This window comes from Malania oleifera, chromosome 6, assembly GCF_029873635.1.
Source record: "Malania oleifera isolate guangnan ecotype guangnan chromosome 6, ASM2987363v1, whole genome shotgun sequence".
Taxonomy (NCBI): domain Eukaryota; kingdom Viridiplantae; phylum Streptophyta; class Magnoliopsida; order Santalales; family Ximeniaceae; genus Malania; species Malania oleifera.
Window position 1 is genome coordinate 49493914 of NC_080422.1, and position 19691 is coordinate 49513604.

Genomic DNA, 19691 nt, shown 5'->3' on the forward strand with positions numbered 1-19691 from the left:
TCTGGAAAATCCAGATAAAAAACACAAAGGAACAACCTACAGACTAAAGAACAAAAAAGAAAAAAAACCATCACAAAGTGACACTCCAACACATAATGCCAATCCTGCTGAATATCAGAAAAGTTCACCCCCTTAAAATTCCCTTGTCCCACACACCAAAGAGAAGCCAAGTAATGTAACTTTTCCCAAGCCAGCACCTGAGCCGACTTCTTCCCTAGAAAAATGTGCGCATTATGCTCCATCCGCAACCCACAAAAAACTGCAAAAAAAAAAAAAAAAAAAAAAACCAATTCCAAAGCACTGCTCTTCCTTTTTCCTGCCAAATTCAGCAGAATTCACTGCCAAAAAAATCCTCCAGTCTTAGAACTCATGCAACATTCATATAAAATACCAATAGCTTATTGCAATAGTCACAATGAATGAACAAATGTGATGATGATTCTGAACAATTAAAGCAGAGAACACATATGTTTGGAGATATGGCATTCAAAGGTCTCGTAACCAGCAGCAAGTTATTGGTGTTAATTCTATCAAGTGCAACCAACCAGATAAAAGCCTTAATTTTAAAGGGGACTTTGGCCTTCCAAATGGAACTATAGAGCAGAAAATAAAAATTCAACTATTGAAAAAATCACAAAAAGATTCGCACAAATAAACCCTTGAAGGATCCAGAGACCAAGACTGCCTATCTTCCTCTAAAGAAAATGATAGTTATTCAACAAGACTAGCAAAGAGGATAGCTCTCCCATCCCTCTATCATTTAACGATCTACAGAAGTGGAAATCCCAAGAAGGCAAAGGACCGCTTGAATTAGATACAAAAGAAGAAATAGACTTATCCTGCCCTAAGCTTAGGCGAAAAAGGCGTGGAAAAGACGTGGACAAAACTACATTCTCCAACCAAGGATCCTTCCAAAATCCGATATTTCCACCTCTACCCACTAGGAATTTAATATGGGGAATGAAGAGGAAATAACTCTGAGAGATAGCTTTCCAAGAACTCTCTGAAGAACATATAAATCTCAAATTAGTATCCCACCCATACTCATCTAATCCACACTTACTTTTAACAACCAAATGCCACAGAGAAGAATTCTCTAGTGGAAACTGCCAAAGCCATTTAGTCAAAAGGGCTGTGTTTTAGGCACCAAATTTCCTGTACCCAAACCACCCTCTTGTTTAGACCTACCCACCACTCCCCAACTAACCAGATGATACTTACTACCCCCTACCCCGACTGCAAAAAATCCCTCTTAATCTTCTCTATCTTATTAGCAACCTGCACCGAAATCTTAAGGAAATATAAAGGGATACTAGAAAGGCAGGTTTGGATAAGAGTAATTCTTCCACCAAGAGAAAAAGGAGCACCTATCTGAGTGAAAAATGATAAACCATAAGCAAACCAAATGATGGCCTCTTTGGAGAATCTTACCCACCTTTTATGAGAAATATTGGTCTCAAAAACGAACAAATAAGGAATCTCCCCTACCTTGCCCAACTTTAGATTAAAGGTCTTACCTTTGATCAAAATTGAATGACTTTTCATCATCTACTTTTGTTGAAGCCATAGTACAGCCTGTGTGTGAGAGAGAAAGAGCCATAGTTATTGAAAACCAAAACCTCATCCTTTTTGCTTAGCAATTGTTAGTGTTACTAGTTACTAAAGTTAGTAAGTGTTACTGCCATGTTATTTACTGTGTTTGTGAGCCTGAGTTAATTTTTGACTTGGTAAGAGTAATATGATCATTGTAATGTATTTGGCATATTATAAATAAAGGGAGAGACCTATCATTGTGATTAGGTATTCCATTTAGGGCATATCCACTTAGTTGATGCACTGCACTCGCCCTCCCCACCTACCTGGGGATTAGTGGGGGGGATCACCAGCTCGCCTACTCATGAGAAAAGAAACCAACTGTAGGTTTAAGAATTCCAGAGAAGAAATAGAAATATATGGGAGATAAATCAGATAAAGCAACGTGAACTGGTATCACTCTGATGCCTAAACCATAATTGCCACAGCCCCATCAAAACGAAGCCTAATTCCCTAAATCCGCTGCATGTCTACCATTGTAGGAGAATTTCTAGCATCACCATTGGCTTGAAAATCAGCCTTGCCGGAAGCTACAATAGTAGCTGGAAATTTCCTTGATGACACTGTTAGGAACACAAAAACCCCTTTAAATTTTGCAAAATGAACACCATAGGCACCAACAAACATTGCAAATCTACCCACCGCTGAAATCCCATCGCCCGAGCTGCCCCCACATGCTCTTCCTGTGACTGTTGACGGCAAGTAGGGCAAACCCCACATGCTGGCGCATGAAGCTTCTTACAGGTATGTTTCTGGTCGGTTGCTCCTGCACTATTTGTATCCTCCTATTAGCGTACGATTGAGTTTTTGGTGATGGATTTTGTTCAAAGATCTCACCTTTTTAGTTGCTTATGTGTGGCACTCTGGTTATGATTGTTTGGTACTGCCTGAAGCTGTTTGTCAATGTATATTGAGTTTACTGGAGCTTGAAAAAATGGTGTTTTCCGTGTTTGTGATTTATTCAGTTTATCTTGTAAGTTGTGCTTTTGTGGTTTGCTTCTATTGTCAAAGGTTGTGTGTAGTGGAATAGGGTCCATGGGTCCAAGTAGTATGTTGTTTGTTGCGTGTTTCTAATTTGCTGCTTATCGGGGTTGTGTGTATGTTGGGCTAGAGTTCCCAAATTAAAAAAGTATGTTTCCCTCGTCAATCGCTCGGGTGAACAACATACTTTAACGATTTTCAAAGGAGTAGTATCCTAGGTTCTTGCAGTATCACACATCCCAGTAGCATATCAAGACATTGCTTCTTTTGCTTATGAAGGCAATCCTATAGTTTGCATGTCGTTTGTATCTCTCGACTAGTCCTTGGGTTATTGACACTATTGCGACTAGCCATTTGATAGGTCACAGGCGTAACTTTCATGTCGTTTGTATCTCTCAACTAGTCCTTGAGTTATTGACTCTATTGCCACTAGCCATTTGATAGGTCATAGGTGTAACCAACTTCTTTTCTACCATCCAATAGTCTTAAAAATCTACCTCAAGTTAACTTTATTGGTGGGTGGGTACTGTTTTGTAGCCTTCTTTCCTGATTTTGTTGTTATTTAGGATCTGAAGACTAGGAAGACGATTGGCATAGGACGTGAGGCTGGTGACTCCACAACTTTGAGTCACTTTCTCCTCCCATTTGCTGCAACACCACTTCAAATCCATTGTTGCCTTGGTCATATTTTATTGGACAAGTTAAAATAGTTAGTTCTTCCTTTAAGTTCTATGTCTAATCTTCAGTGTGAGTCTTCTCAATTGGAAGCATCATCGTGCTCCTTTTTCTTCCGAGTCAATAAACGGGCAGCTAGCCCTTTCATGTTATTTTCATTTTGAAGTTTGGGGTTGTAGTCATGTCACGTCAAAATTGCGGTTTCAGTACTTTGTTACATTTGCCAATGACTACTCTAGGATGACTTGGTTGTATTTGATGAAAGATTGTTGAGTTGTTTAATATATTTTGAGCCTTCTATTCTCAAACAAGGGCTCGATATGATAAGCCAATATACTTCATAATGATATTGAAGGAATACTTTTGAGTACCCAATTCACTACTTATATGACTAAGTCATCTTGTGCCCACACTCCATAACAAAATGGTGTCGCAGAGCAAAAAAATCGGACAGATTCTCATTGACACTTGTACCCTATTGTTTGAGATTAATGTTCTCAAAGTCTTTTGGAGTGATGTCGGGCTCGCTGCTTGCTTCATTATCAATAAGATTCCATCTTCTATCCTTCATACTAAAATACCATGTTCAATTATCTTCCCAATGGCTCCTTTGTTCACACTTCCTCCTTGTATATTTGGCTGTCCCCTTTGTCCACAAGTTAACTCTTGGAATGGATAAGTTGGATCTTCATGCTATAAAATGTATTTTTTTGGGCTATTTGTGTACTTAAAAGGGATATCAATTTTATAATCCTTCTTTATATTGATTTTTGTATATGTTGTGTAACCTTCTTTGAGTCTACACCATACTATTATGATTTCTGGAATTTTGTTGACCTTGATGAGTTCCTTCCTTTTGCTAGCCTTATAGATCCTAACCTATTAAATCTGCCTAGTCCACTTGCATCTTTATCTAGTTTGAGTCCTTCTCATTGCTTGGATCATCTTAATTTGTAGGTGTACACATGGTAACTCAAGGGAGGAGAGCCTTCTCCAATTTCTACTATCGTGCCTTTAATTCCCTTGGATGATCCTATTCCCTGAGACATTGATCTTCCATTTGCTGTTCGGAAAGTTAATCACACTAATACCCAAAATCTAATCTCTAATTTTGTTTGTTATGGTCTCTTGTCACCCTTATTATGAAATTGTTAGTACTCTATCTTGTGTTGCTTCTCCAAAATCTACTTTTATCCCTTGGTGAAAGACTGAAATGGTTAAAGAGATGCATGCATTATAGGATAATGATACTTGGGAGTTGGTAACTTTTTCTTTTGATAAGTGTGGTTAGTTGTCATTAGGGTGTCAATTCACATGGTTTGTGGCTTATTTGAAGGGCCATCTTGTTTCTAAGGGATGCACTTAGTTGTTGGTTTGGATTATTGTGACACATTCTCTCCAGTTGTCAAACTTGCCTAATTTCTTTATTTCCTTAGCTACCATATGTCATTGGTCACTACACTAATACGATGTGAATAATGCCTTCCTATAAGAAGAGGATCTTACATTAAGATTGGGGTCTCACTTATGTTTAAGGATATACAAACATAGGCTTTCTAACAGGAGATCCACAACTAGGTATTATATTTTTGTTGGTGGTAACTAGTTATCCTAGGAAAGTAAGAAACAAACTGTGCTGGCCTAATCGAGTGTTGAGTTAAGAGTATCGAGATATGGGCCACACTATATGTGAGCTTATATGGCTAAAAAGCATGTCTGTTGATCGTGTTAGAGTATTAACCCATGCCCTACAAGGTGATCTTTAGGAGGAGGTATAGGAGCAACCACCTAGATTTGTTGCTTAGGGAAGTCATGATTAGTGTGTTGACTCAATAAATCCTTGTATGGTCTGAAGCAGTGTCCTTGAGCTAGTTTGGTCAATTTATAGTATTTGAGTTTGGTCTTCAACACGTACTATATCACTCTTTATTTTATCTACATATTGCTTCTAGTAGGATTTTGCTCATTGCATATGTGGATGATATTGTGAATTGTGATTATTGGTGATGATGATTAAGGTATCCAATGCTTGACACGTTTTCTACAAACTAATTTCAGACCAAGGTTTGAGGTCCATCGAAATACTTATTGGGTATAGAAGTATCTAGATCTTGTATAGAGACTGTCTTGTCACGTAGGAAGTATGTTCTCGACCTTCTATATGACATTGGGTTGTTGGGATCCAAACCTGGTGTATACTTATTGGTATAGAAGTATCTAGATCTCGTATAGAGACTGTCTCGTCACATAGGAAATGTTCTAGACCTTTTATATGACATTGGGTTGTTGGGATCCTAACCTGTTGACACACCAATGGATCCAAATAGCAATTTAATGCGAGATGTGGGTCAGTTTGCGACAAGATGACAGAAACTTGTTTTTTGATAGAATAAAAGATTCATTAGATAAAGAAAGAATGTACAATCCAGAGAGAAGACATCTCCTTAATGAAATCAAGGAAGCCCCAAAAAAACAAAACAAAAAAAGGAAAACACAAAAAGCACAGCAAACCTCAAATCAACACGCCCCTAAAAGGACTTCCAATCCCACTGACAATTTGTCAAACACATCCCCTTAAAATTTTCCATTGCCCGCACACTACAGAGAAGCCATAAAAAGTACTTTCTCCCACACCATCCAATATGGAATCTCATTCCTTGAAAAAAATATGTAAATTATGTTCCTTTCACAAGCCCCATAGTGTTGCAAATAAAGCACAATTCTATGAAGCAATGCTGTCCTTCCTCCTTTCGAACCCCACAAAAGATATTGCCAAGAACTCCTGCACCGTTCTTGGACAAACCTATCTTTCTCCAAAATATTTAAATAACTTATTCCAAACCCTATAGAGAATGGTTAGAAAATGAACTATCTCATAGTCACTCGATTCATATGTCTTGCAACAAGTGTTGTTAGCTAGTTTCTTGATTCTCCAATTATTAGGATGTAGTCGTTCGTATCTTGAGATACCTCAAAGGTACGCTAGGGAGAGGTCTCTTATATTAAAATTGGGGTCCCACTTATGTTCAAGGATATACAGATGCATGTTGGGTTGAGTCATCTTCTAATAGGAGACTCGGGTGTATTGTGTTTTTGTTGGTGGTAATTTGGTATCTTGGAAAAATAAGACACTGTGATACCGTGTGGAAGAAAGGCTTAAAAAAGGATTTGATGTTACTACCCATATCAACAAGGTGCACCTTTATTTTCGGGAGCATTCCCATAAGAACTTCACGGTTAAACGTGCTTGATTTGGAGTAATCTTGGGATGGGTGACCTTCTGGGAAGTTTTCTCAGGAAGTGTGTGAGTGAGGACAAAATACATTGAAAAGGACACATATTGGTCAGTGGGGCCAGTCATTAGTCTAATAAAGCTCGACCCTCCTATTGTCTGGTCTAGGTGGAGGAGGAGAGACGTAGTGCTCCCTGACAGACCCAGGTTGGAGCGTTATAGAAACAAACTTTTCTAGCCAAATCAAGTGTTGAGTCAAGAGTACTGGGCCATGGCTCACATGATATGTGAGCTTATTGGCTAAATACATGCTAGAAGAGCTTAGTTTTCCACATTCTCAGCCCATGGAGTCAGTTTGTGATAATTAAGCTACTACTCATATTACTTCCAACTCGATCTTCCATAAGCGAATGAAACACATCAAAGTTGATTGTCACTTTGTTTAAGAGAAATTTGTGTAGAAACTCATTCCAACTTGGTGATTATTCACTAAAGCCTTGAGAGATGCTCGGGTTAAGTCCATTTGTAACAAGCTCGGAGCATATGATATCTATGCTCTGAAGGGGACCTTTACCAGTTAGTGTAGTTATTTAGTGTTACTGATGTGTTGTTGTAGTGTTAATAAGTGTGTGTTAGTGTGTGATCTATTTATGGAAATATGGTTATTGTTATGTACTTGGCATATATTATAAATGGAGGGAGAGGCCTATCGTCGTGATCATGGTCTTAAATTTCCACGAAATTGTTGAAATTTCTTTCGAAATTTCCAGTTTCCGTTACCCTTGAAATCGAAATGGCAGTTGATTTCTGTCTTGCATAATTTCCGTCGAAATCTCAACGAATCATCCAAAATTTATCGAATTCTCGATATTTTAGCAAAACTTGTCAAAATTTTAACTATACATTGAAATTTGCTCAAAATTCAAATGAGAGATTTAGGAGTGAGTGAAATTTCTCTCTTTATTTATTTTATTTATTTTTATCGAAACGAAAGATTATTACAAGTGCTTTTGAAATTATATGAAAAAATAATCTTACAGTGATATTTTATTTAACCATTCATGTCTAAATTATCATTATTTGTATAATAAATAATATTTAAATGATTTATGAATTACATTTTTTCAACTAAATATGTTTAATGTATATTATTTTACAAATATGTTTGTAACACATACTATATTACAACTTTTCCACCTCATACACAACATAGATATATTTAACTTGCAATTATTAGTCCTAAAACTTACATTATTATGTCTATCAACCATTTCTAAAATTTCACAAAGTATTCCATGCTTTACTACTAATTTCTGTTATTTTTTCTAATTGAAATCGAAATTGACATTGAAATGAAAATTTTACATACTTTTGGATGTTCGAAATTTGAGTTGAAATCGAAATTTAAGACCTTGATCGTGATTAGGTCTTCCTTTTTACCCATTTCTTCAACAACTAGACTAGATAGGTTTATGGTGGGCTAATCACGGAGGACAAGAAGGTAATTTGGATGATGGTAAGAGCAAGGGGAAGAAAGGTCAATGTGAGCTAGCTAATATGAATAATTCTATTAATCATGAAGGCAAGGGATTAAAAGGGGCTTTTTCTTATTAGGTTGTGTTAGGTTTTTAATTTGTTGCATTAATTTATTTATTTTTATTGTATCTTGAGGACTTTTGGTCCTGCTTTAAGACTTTAACTTGTAATTCTTCTCTTTCCTTTAATATATTTCTTTTGTTAAATAAAAAATTAAAATTATTCTCTCCAACTTGTGGGATAGAGTGGTTTCTTTTGTTTCTCACTAGGCTTTAACTTTAGGGATCATCTGACGTATTTCTTAGAGGACTGTCTGTTCTCTCCCTTTCTCTTTTTTTTTTTTTTTTTACTTTGTTGTTATTTCTCAATAAATTTGTTTTGTCTGTTTGAAAATGATCGTTAGGTGGGATCTATGGTGATGTTGTAAGATTGACTGACATTATTTGTTGCTTTATTTTATTCCCTTTTTATATAGTAATAATAGAGGGAAGTACTCTCTCTCTCTCTCTCTCTCTCTCTCTCTGTTTACGTGTGTATGTGCACTTTTTTATATTTTAAATCTTCTTCTTCATATATTTTTTTTGGATAAGTTCCTGTTTTTCAACAAGAATCACTAAAATTTAAGCTAAACAGGGAAACACTTTTTTTTTTGGCGTTGTATTGGATTGACCACATAAATCTTGGCTGCCCATGGATGGCATTTGAAACAATTTCTGGATTAACCATGTGTCCTTTGAATTTATCTGATAATTTAGGATTCAGTTCGCATATTTCAAGAGCATTCACACCCCTCTTCCCACCCCAACAGCCCCCAAAAAATATTTAAATAAGTAAAAAAAATTCACAATTGCTGATTGATCTCTATTGTTCTCATTGTGATTTGTGATTTGATTATCCTGTATTTCTATTATTATTTATATAGGCTTGGTGAGGCTGAGTTTGTTGACATTGCTTCCATATCTATTCAGGCAAGAGCTATGTCCGGAGAAGAGGATGCTATTCTATCCTAATCTCCCAAAGATCATTGGTTCTGATTATCTTGAAGCTCGCATAAGGTCTATACATGGTGTTGATGGAAGTGTGTCTGTGTGTCATGTGTTTGGACATACTCATTTCTGTTGGGATGCTGTTCTTGATGGTATCAGGTATATCTCGTTGGTTTGGAGTTTCTATGATGTTTTCTTGGGCACATTTTTTTTTACAAATAATCTTTTGGTGAACTGAATGCTAAATTGAGAATAAGACAACTGAGCTCAATTTTTTTGTTTAATATTCTTCAAAATTTTGAGAGGTGTTTGGCCTTAAAATTCATATCGGGAAGAGTGGTTTAGCAGCTTTGATTGTGCCCATGGAGCAATTAAAAGGAACGGCTATTGTAGTGGGTGGGGCATTTTGGATTAGCCTATGACTTATTTAGGGGTTCCTTTTGGGGGGGGGGGGGGGTTAATCCTACATCAATGAATTTTTTGAATCTAATAGTGGAAAGGTTGACAAAGAGGCTAGACAGCTAGAAGGGGGCTCTTTTCTCTTTAGGGGGTAGAATAACCCTGTTTCAGTCTTCTTGTTCTAGCATTCTGTTATATTTCCTGTCTACATTTGAGATTCCGATGGGGATTGCTAGCAAATTGGAGAGAATTATGAGAAACTTTCTGTGGTCTGGTGGGGCCTCAGGGGACCACTTAGTTAGCTGAAGTGAGGTTCGTTTGTAAAAAAGGGAGGGAGGGCTGGATTTAGGGAAGTTGGTATCTAAGAACACGGCTCTTGTAGCTAAATGGCTATGGCACTTCCCTCTGGAAGAATCACCCTTTTGGCATAGAGTAATAAGAAGCAAGTTTGGATTGAAAACCAATGTTAATTTAAGATGTTCTTTGGTGAGTCCGTTGTGCTTCGCATCCCTCGCACTAAACTTGAGGTGGGGAGGGGCTCTTGGATCCGTCTTTGCAAAGTTCCTTGGCTGGGTGATGCATCCTTATCCACTTCATTCCCTCGCCTATTTTGACTGAGCTATGAGTGAAATATAGCCATATCATTTAGGGGGTTGGTGGAGTTGTCTTATTTGTTGTCTCTATTGAATGGGGGTAATCTTTCTTTGGGGAGGGTTGTTTGGTCATGGTCTTTGGATCAATCGGGATTGTATTCTTGTAAATATTTTTTTGAATTCTTGAATCACTCCATTTCTTTTTTCCCACTCTATCATTTCATTTTAGAAGGCCAAGGCTCCCCAAAAATTAAGGCTTTCACTTGGTTGGTTGTGCTCAATAAAACTAATACTAGTAAGTTGCTGCAAATTAGGAGACCTTTGAAGGCTCTCTCTCCTGATGTATGTGTGCTTCGTTACCAAAATTCTGAGGCAGTTTCTCATCTTTTTTTGCACTGTGAATTTTCTTGGAGGATTTTTGGAATAAGCTTTTTGGTATTTCAGGAGAGAGCTGGGTATGCCCTTCTTCTGTGGGAGAATTGTTAGCTCTTTCTTTCTCAGGCTTTGGTAGGAGGAAGAATAAAGGCAGTCCTGTGCAAGTGTGGAATAGTTGCAGTTATATGGGTGTATGATTGGAGCGTAATGCAAGGATATTCGCTGGGAAGAAATTCAGTATTTGGCCTCACACTGATGTGCTGGATTGGGATTTTTCAAAGGAATTAGTTTCCACAAGTTACAAAGAGATTGGGGAACCTATTGGCATGTTGATCTTTTCTTTTCTGGTTTTTATTAGTTGTTGTTGTTTTCTGGATTGTTGCACAGTTTTTTCTGGAGATGTCCTACTCTCCCTTGTGTAAATTCTCTTTCTATTAACAAAATTTTCTTTTTGTATAAAAAAAAAAATAATAATTTGAGGTGAAAATACCAAATGGGCCCATCCTAATATGCATTTAAGGTAACAAGGACTAAAATTTCAATTTTGATGGAAATTTCGAGGGTGGCTCAAATTTCAATTTCTGCAGAAGTTTTCAATTTAAACAAACAATTGAAAGTTATAATAAACTGTAGAAATTATGAATTGAACTTTGGGAAATATGAAAATAGATGATAATGAATAGTTTAGGAGCAAAATAAAAAATCTCAATTTTGATGTTCTATTTCCAATTTTTATTTTAATTTCCTGGAATCTTCGTCACCATATGCAAAGTTGTGGAAATTTGAAGTTTGAACAAAATAATTTGAACCTTTATTTCTTTTCTAACCATCCTAGAATCTGAAATTTTGACCAAAATTTTGGCGAAATTTGTGAAATTTTAGACTATGGTTTGACCATTGCCGCTTCATTGTCATCTTGAACATCCTATGAGAATTTGAAAAAAATTAGTCCCTAGAGTGGGTCATGTCAATTGGGAAAGAATCATCATGTTCCTTTTGCTTTCTAACTCAATAAATGGGTGTCTCCCTTTCTTTAATTTGTTTTGATGTTTGAAGCCTAAGTTGTGTTAGTTTCAAATTATGGTTTTGACATTTTGTCTCATTTGTGGTTGATTATTCACCTAGCTTATTTTGTGTGTTTTGTGCTCATGACTAAATATAACATGGTAAGTTAATCGTTTTCATACTCCACTACAAAATGGAGTTGTTGAAATAAAAAATAGACATCTCGTGGAAGTTGCTTGTTTATTGTTCCAAATGGGTGTTTTGCAAAACCTTTTGGAGTCATACGTTCTTACATAATGTTATCTTAATGAGAAACACTCCCATTCCATGGTCTTTTGTTGCGAACCCCACTTTTCATTGCTACCATGTATACTTGGGTGTGTTTCCTTTACTTTGGGGTTGATAAATCGGTTCCTCATGTGATCAAATTTATCTTTTTGGGAAATTCTCACTCTTATAAAAGGGCATCGGTGTTACTCCTACATTGAAATTGCAAATAAATCTCTTTCTTTATCCATTCTGATTCTTTCTCTTGTTACCAAGTCTTCATTGGACCCCCATTATCTTGATCTTCTTGCCATCCATCTCCCTTTGCAGGTGTATACTCAACAATGCCATCACCAACCTACAACATCGATTACGGATCTACTGATATTAATGTAATGTTTCAAATTAAAATAAAATATCTATTTAACAAATATTAAATAATAGCCATCGATTTTATTTTAATTAAGTATACATTAAATTTAATATATTAGTTTTAACATCTTTAAAATATTTACTACTTTTTAATGGTTTCGTATTTATGATGTTGGAAGTTATATTTAATTTACCTACATAAACTTTGATCCATCTTCATTTCAAGATATGGTTTTTCTTCTTCGAAATAACTTTTTATCTTCTACTCTTTCTTGAGAATTATATTTTGTTGGGTAACTAAATGACACATTTCCTATAGCTCTGGTGTTTTGTGAGTGCACACAAAACTGAGCTGGCTAAGTAATCCTGGAGGCCGTGCGCGCAGTGACTATATGCACTGAGAAATGTTCTTCGTAGGTGCGAAATCGACTTTAAGGACAGTGGTCCTTCCATGCCTCAGCTTCTGATCACTATTTATGTTTTATTTAATCTTAATTTTATTTGTAAATATTTTTCTTTCTATTATATTTCCAAAAATCTTAAAATCAAACACTATTATCTATTTTGAAAGGGTAAAAAATTATGTATATTGAAAATTTGAAAAGGAAAAAAAAAAACTTTGATTCCATTAACGTTGGTTTGAATTGTTGGTATTACTTATATTGGTATTACTTATATTTTACAATAAGTTCCAACATCTCTCCATTTATTTATTTAATTGTTTAAAGATTTGAATTTTGAACACTTAAGACTACTATATTATCTTATTTGTAGATCATGAATCTAATGATACATGATTTCCGAAAAGTAATTTTCACTTTAAATTATTATTATTATTATTTTTAAAAGAACCAAATTCAATGGCATCATTTCTTTTTTGTAACAAAATTAGTTTTTTTTTTATAAATAAATTTAAAGTATGATATCTTTTCTTGGTATGTATTAATGGGAATTACGAGTTGTTGATTGAAAAAAGTTTTGAAGTATGATATCTTTTCTTTGTATGTATTGATGGGATTCATGAGTTGTTAATTGATATTTTTTGTTATTTATTTATTTATTTTTTGAGATGGATTGAAATTACTCTTTTAAATTTTTTGGATGATTGTTCGTATAATTGGAGTCTGGAGATGAAGTAATGAGAGTCCAACATTTGAAATCATAGTAGAATCAGTGCAAGAGGGTTACTAAAAAATCTAAGTATTTATTTGTAATTACTTATGGATGCATCTATATTGTGTTGGGATAAAGCAATCAATTAAAGTTTTCCATCCTTTTGGGGAAAAAAAAAAGGTAATGATCCTTATTTGGTCGACTTCTTTTACTTCCATCATCTTCGTAGTAATAAATATTTGGTTATAAATACGACTTCATTGAATTTTACCATAATTGTAGCAACAAATTAAAAATATAGTATATTATTGATTACCACTATTGCAAGCAATCCAATTCAAACATTACTACAATCAATTTAGTTTAAGCGTAAATCTTGAATGTAATTGGAAATTAATTTTGTCAATATAAATTTATTTGTCATTTTCAAAAGATTTAATTTTTTTTTTTTTTCCTATTGTTGGTCATGATTTGTTTATTTAAATGGGAGATGTTTATGTGCATAAATGAGATGCCGCTATTATTTTCTAGTAAGTAACAATATAACATTTTAATATTTTCCCCAATTATATTATTGCGCTATTTTTGTGAGGCACATAAATTTATTATCTTTAATTGTGGGGTTTAAAGTTTTTTGATATTCCATTCATATGTCAAATAGATGGTGGTGCAGAAATATGCAATTAAATTAATATGCTTGATAATTATTATTAATATTTTGCAAAGAAAAATAGGTGCAAATGAGACACAATCTTTGCATGGTAGCAGTATTGTGGTGATGGAGTCACCTAAATTTATGAGCCTTACATGACACATGAAAATAATTCGAGTATGATAATAATACAAATAGATGTGTAATTTTACAGTGCATTGCCCAAGTGGATAATAGACACATAGCCATAGTATTGACATTGGTTAGCATATCTGTGGACTAACCTAAACTAATTGAATAATCAAATTGGGCTATTATTAGTGTGATCACAAAAATGTGGGGATACCGAGTACTAATATGATCAAAATATGAGAATTGAGAAATAGTTGTTGATTAATGAACTCCTTATCTAAAGGGTTAGCTGGAAAGCTAATGACAAAAAAAAAAAAAAAAAAAAAGGAAAAAAGAAAAAAACATTGAGGGGGTGTGTCTTAAGTCCTTAATATAAACTACTAATGATGGCAACCCAACGTATTTGATTGAAGATCCCATGAATTAGGTTAAGTGGGTAAAAACAAGTCATTGAGTAGTTTGATGAGCACTATTACTTGTTTTGATCATCCCTATGGTGTTGGAATATTGCAACTGTAGTGATTGTGAGCATTCATGAATATCCAGGTATGGTGCATGACCTATTTGTACCAACCTATAGGAGTTTTTTGTTTAGAGATGTTATGTGAGTGATATGATTATAGTGTTACGCTAAGAGAATTTGGTTTAAGAATTTAATATTCACCAAGTTCTTGTAACTCATAACATATTTTCTCTAAGTGCAATTCAAATTGAAAGTTATTGTCACCCAATGCATTACTTTTCATGGTTACCCGACACTGTTTTCTCATCTTTCTTCAATTTGTTTTTTTTTAATTTGAACCATGTGGGTGATTGTTGATATTAATGTTATATGTTTCAAATGAAAATCAAATACCTGTTTAATAAATATCAAACAACAACCATTTTTAATTAAGTATAAGTTAAATTTAATATTTTAGTGTAACGTATTTAAAATATTAACTACTACTTTAAAGGTTTCGTATTTATGATGCTGTAAGTTATATTTAATGTTACCTATATAAACTGTGATCCAACTTCATTTTAAGATACAGTATTTTTTCTTCGAAATAATTTTATCTTCTACTCTTTCTTGAGATTTATATTTTGTTGGGCAGCTAAATTACACATGTCCTATAGCTCTGGTGTTTTGTGAGTACACACAAAGCCGAGCCAGTTGAGTAATCATGGAGGTCGTGCGTGCAGTGACTATATGCACTGAGAAATGTTCTCCGTAGGTGCGAAATTGACTTTAAGAACAGTGGTCTTTCCATGCCTTAGCTTCTTATGAGTATTTATGTTTTATTTAATCTTAATTTTATTACTAAATATTTTTTTCTTCTATTATATTTTCAACACCTACTTCAGCGACTGCTTCTTTGTCCTCCAGTCCAGTTCTTAACGTCTTATGATTATTTGTCTCATTCATATATGCTTTTGTCTCCTCACTATCTTTGATTACACTTTCTACTACATTTGAGAGATGAATGTTTTGTTAGAAATACTCTTTGGAAATGGTACCTGTTTTGTATGACAAGTCTACTGTTGGTTGTGATGGGTCTTTCCAGGGAAGGTTAACCATGAAGGTTCTGTTGATTGATTGAAGCATTGTTTTGTGGGTTCTTTGATATATGACCAATATTTCTGTACAACTCCTGTTGCCAAGATTGCATGTGGTCTGTTTTTGTCTCTTGTGGTCACCTTTAGTCAGCAATGGATCATTTATGCATAAAAAATGCCTTTATATATATATATATATGGAGATCTTCACGAGGAAGTTGACACAAAGTAACATGGGTTTTATTGCTCGAAAGAGAGTCCGTATTGGTCTGCTGCTTTAAGAAGTTTCCATGTGGTTTAATATAATCACCCCAAGCATCATTTGGGAGATTTAGTGAACTGATCTGGGTCTTAACAAGCATGGGGCATATCATGTTGTATTCTAATGTTGACTGTAGAGAAATTCTGTTGATAAGTATGTGTACAATGAGGGGAAATACGAGAATTGAACTTGCTATTGCAAAATAAAATTTCAAACTAATGATTTGTGTCAATTATTTTTTTGGGCATTGAAATAGCCATGCCACATTCAAAGATTTTTATCTATAAAAGGGGTGTGCATATTCGACATCTAGCTGGAAATAAGAAAAATTACTTCATCTTAGCATTGAATAAAAAAGTTATTTTTACATTAGAAGAAAATCCTGTATCACATCAAAAGAAGAATGAAAACTGTAACTGCAGACTGCGCTGCATTGGACTGACTACCACCCCAGAAAACTTCTTTAACTGTTTGACACAAAGGCATTATTAATGTGTAGGATCCTAAGAACTTAACTTATTTCACACCTATTTAAGGAAACATATTACCATCATTCGTCATCAATTGCTTTGTTGGGATAAAAATTGCTTTGTCAATTTCTGTTTAATTTGCAACAAAATATTGTGTTCCTGGATTCTATACACTACTTTTTTGGTTTTACAACTTTGTCTGCTTGATACCGTTGATAATGTTGGAACTTAGTGCATTCATTTTCTGACATTATTACACCTTTTGGTTCCGCATCATGAGGAGTACATGAACTGGATTCAGAAAGTCAGAAATGCAGGCTGCTTCTCAATAGATTCATAATAAAATTATATATACGGGGTACCTCAATACCCCTTTGATAGTACCCTTTTACCAAAAAAAAAAAAAAACAACTTAGGTGTTCTGGGGATGTCGTGTGCCTCCAAGGTGCCATGTACGCTTCTGTAGGGTCATATTGCTTATGCGCCTCCATTTTATTGGAGGGGGCATGGTATCCAGGCCAGTGCAAGTCCATCCTCCCCTTTCCTGACACTCTTCAATACCATCCTGACTGCGCACTATGAAAGAAAGGGAAAACACAAAGGAGAGGGGCTTGTTAGGGGCCCAGGGGGGGGATTGGGAGCAAAATATCTTTGACAATGTTCACAAGGTGTGCCAGAGACCAAGATTGGACAAAAGTCAAGCATGTTCTTTTTTGGTAATATTACCATGGAAATCCTACCATGAAGATAATGTCCCTGCATTAGTGGTGGAGATGAGACTTTTAGACAGTGAGGCCAAGTAGTTTCATGGTTCGTGATTATAAGATTTTAGTTAGAAAAAATTTGAGTAATTAAAACAAAAAAATTGCAACAGAATACTTGTATTAAAATCATTTCTATAATATATGAATTCCACAAGACTTCAGTTATAATTTCAATGTAAACTGCCCGATGTATGGTATAAATGAATATCATCTAAGATCGGCTGCCATGGAAAAAACATTAATATATAAATGCAAATATAATTTAAATCTGATACAAGAGAAAGAATTAGTAGTTACTTATATAATTTAATAATTATATCCTTCAAGCAATTAAATATGCTATTACTTGAATAAACTAAAACTAACACTAAAAAAATAAAATAAAATTTCAGGCTTCTTTTCCCTCCCTTTTCGAGGCAGATGAATAATATATTAATGAATTTATGAAACGACAAACAAATAGAGGGATTTTTTTTTTCCCTTCATGCACTCTTTCTTTATTACATTTTCTAATCTTTAATCTATGTTAATCTCTGCAGACCTTTTTCTCTGTGATTTTTGTCCTGTTGTTACTAGTTATAAAATAGAAAGAAAAAAAAATGTAGGCAAAACCCAGTGATAAGATGGAAGCCAAAATGTAAACTTTTGATATACATGTGTGAAATAAAACTATCAAACTAGGTATAAATGTGGGAAAGAAATCTAATAGAGATAGGATTAAAAAATGTCAAAAAACTTATCTGAGTTCATAAACCAAAAAAATCAATTAACCATTTGATTCTGTTCAGTTGCTATTTAATTTTTTAAGAACTTTAAGTTATCAGTTTTGTTTCAGGTTTAGCTTTTATAAACCATGGTTACCTGGAACAAACTGTGTGTGTGTGTGTGTGTGTGTGAGAGAGAGAGAGAGAGAGAGAGAGAGAGAGAGAGAGAGAGAGAGAGAGAGAGTATTTTAGTGGCTGTACCCAAATTAGATTGCAAAATGTCACTCACTCAAAACAAACCCAATTGAACCTATGTTTGAATTTAGTCATTGTTTTAAAACCTGACGTTAACAATGAAATATCCTCTCTAGGACTCCATTTCTTGCACTGTCATCTACTTGTTGCCAGAGATTCCCATTGAGCCAGAGATCGAACTTGCATCTCACACATGCCTCCATCAATCTCCCCATTGCAGCAACACTGTTGTCTTCAAGTGACCAAGCCCCCAAATAGCTATTGCTTTATGATAAATAATGTACTCTGATCTAGTGATCTTTGTGATATTTTCTCTATGAACAAAATTTTGCATCTGTCATTGTTTTCACACTCGAACTTCCTGAAATTTTCTGTGAACTCAAATCTGTCGGGAGTTTTTATTTTCTTTGGGTATATTGTTGTTTCACATCAGCCACAAATGTGTCAATTATTTGTGTCATTCTTTTTGGTTATTATTAATGTTATTCTGTGCAGCTGTTGTTTTGGTCATTGTTTTTTTTCGAATTTTTTGTTATTTTATATTTATTTAATGATATTTGAACATTATTATCCAATGATTATGTTTCCTCACCAATTGAATACATTTAACCATTTCTGGGTTGGGTCATGGTTTCTTGAATGTGCAATTTAGTAGATTCTGGTACTTCCAGCTGCTCCAAGCGCTGGAAATGACTCTTTGACAGGCATTACTCATGCTTTTGATTGCACCAATGCAGGTATGTACAGGCACCATTGGCTTACCCAAGAGAGAGGAAGAGAAGAATGAATGGAGGAGAAGCATGGCTACCATTTTGCATCTATTCTGACGGGCAATTTGCTGACAGGCTTTCACCTTGTTACTGGTCTGACTATTATGCTGCCAACCCGAGGTCACCACATATCATTCAACTGGCCCCTTGGGTTGCAAGATTTTACAAGCAATGATGAGGTGAATGCTATTTATTCCTTCAGTTCATTTTTATATTCTATAAATCAGAGGAGTGTATATTTATTTTAATTATTTATCTGGAAAAACATTACAAGACGAAAAATACGTTCCACTCAATTGGAGAGTGCAGCTGTTGAAATATTTGTGCACCAGAGCAAAGAAAATAAAAAAACTATTTGCGTTTTCCAAACATGTTATCAAGCTTCTCCTGACATGCACACATGTACACACCAGTTGATTCCATGCTTGTCTCATACTTCCATATATTCTACAATACATAATATTTGTACCCAGTACTATACTGCACCATGTAAGGCGGGGATTACCACCTCAAAGTTCAGCTTCCCTAGTACTGTGGGACTTCCATATTGCTTGGTCTTTGACATTGCCAAACTTGACTTGTTTCCTAGTAGTTGATAAGGATGAATGAATATAAATATTTTGGGATAGGTTTCTCTCATTATGGATAATGTGGAAGTTCATGCCATCTTTGAAATATTGAACACAAATCAAGGTTTGTTTGATCTAGAACTTAGTGAATAGATTAAAAATTGCAGTAAAAGAAGAGAGTGCTCATATTTGATTTTATTATCCATGCCTGTGTTTTTTTTCAGTGGTTTGGCCAAAGTCAAGTTACCTAAGTACCTTGAGCATATGTGTGGTGCAAGACTATGTATAATAGAGTGTGCCTTGAGTTCCCATCCCAATACCTAATGGGCCAGCAATAGCTAAGGCAATTTTCAATAACTTAAAAGAAAAATGGCTGGACCTCACATTGTATTTTTGTTATGCTCTTTTTATTAGGAGTATTTAGGTCTTTTGAATGATTAAGCTATT

At 34.8% G+C, this 19691-nt stretch overlaps 1 protein-coding gene across 7 annotated transcripts in view; it reads left to right on the plus strand.

Moving 5' to 3' along the window:
- LOC131158103 (uncharacterized) overlaps positions 1-19044 on the plus strand; it is a 74598-nt gene extending 55554 nt beyond the window's left edge. For 2 of the 7 annotated variants that reach the window (XM_058112705.1, XM_058112704.1), the window contains exons 6-7: positions 8986-9162; positions 18643-19044. In XM_058112705.1, the coding sequence (XP_057968688.1) occupies positions 8986-9162; positions 18643-18850 (385 nt within the window). In that variant the 3' untranslated portion in view covers positions 18851-19044. Of the gene's footprint in view, positions 1-8985; positions 9163-10439; positions 10858-11972; positions 12035-15008; positions 15131-18642 lie in introns of those variants that run through there. The other 5 variants (XM_058112708.1, XM_058112707.1, XM_058112709.1 and 2 more) reach the window with 3 other exon arrangements.
- Positions 19045-19691: the final 647 nt, after the last annotated feature.